Genomic DNA, 340 nt, shown 5'->3' with positions numbered 1-340 from the left:
GTGTAACTGATAATGGATGTATGTAAGGTTTTTTCTTCTAATGAAAATAATTACATTTGTTAAAAAAAGGTACAAAAATGCTTTTAATCAAATTCAGATTCAGTTTTAGTGATGACTGAAAACGTTAGTAATTCAGGTATTCAAGTATTCAGTAAGCATGCTTTGTTTAATGGTTACAAACTTACTATTGGGGGTGATAATGATGACATCATTGTTATTATCAAGAGCAGGAATCTTTGTGTTTCTGTGGGTAATGGACCAGATTTGACGCCATCAAATGACATGCACAGTCAAAAAGAAAAAGGAAAATCACATTACAAAGCAAAGGCAGAAAAAAAAA

The 340-nt window shown here is 30.9% G+C and overlaps 1 protein-coding gene across 4 annotated transcripts in view; it reads right to left on the bottom strand.

Moving 5' to 3' along the window:
- The window catches only part of LOC118337856 (heterogeneous nuclear ribonucleoprotein C), an 8715-nt gene that overhangs the window by 7304 nt on the left and 1071 nt on the right, over window positions 1–340 (bottom strand). For 3 of the 4 annotated variants that reach the window (XM_035674975.1, XM_035674976.1, XM_035674978.1), the window contains exon 1: window positions 186–340. The exons of the other annotated variant lie outside the window; for it this stretch is intronic. In XM_035674975.1, the coding sequence (XP_035530868.1) occupies window positions 186–284 (99 nt within the window). In that variant the 5' untranslated portion in view covers window positions 285–340. The remainder of the gene's footprint in view (window positions 1–185) is intronic. 4 annotated transcript variants of the gene reach the window in all.

Source organism: Morone saxatilis, unplaced genomic scaffold (genome assembly GCF_004916995.1).
Source record: "Morone saxatilis isolate NCDOM2014 unplaced genomic scaffold, NCSU_SB_2.0 Contig4, whole genome shotgun sequence".
NCBI classification, from domain to species: domain Eukaryota; kingdom Metazoa; phylum Chordata; class Actinopteri; family Moronidae; genus Morone; species Morone saxatilis.
Note: the sequence above shows the minus strand (reverse complement) of the source record. Positions and strands in the feature narration are given on the sequence as shown.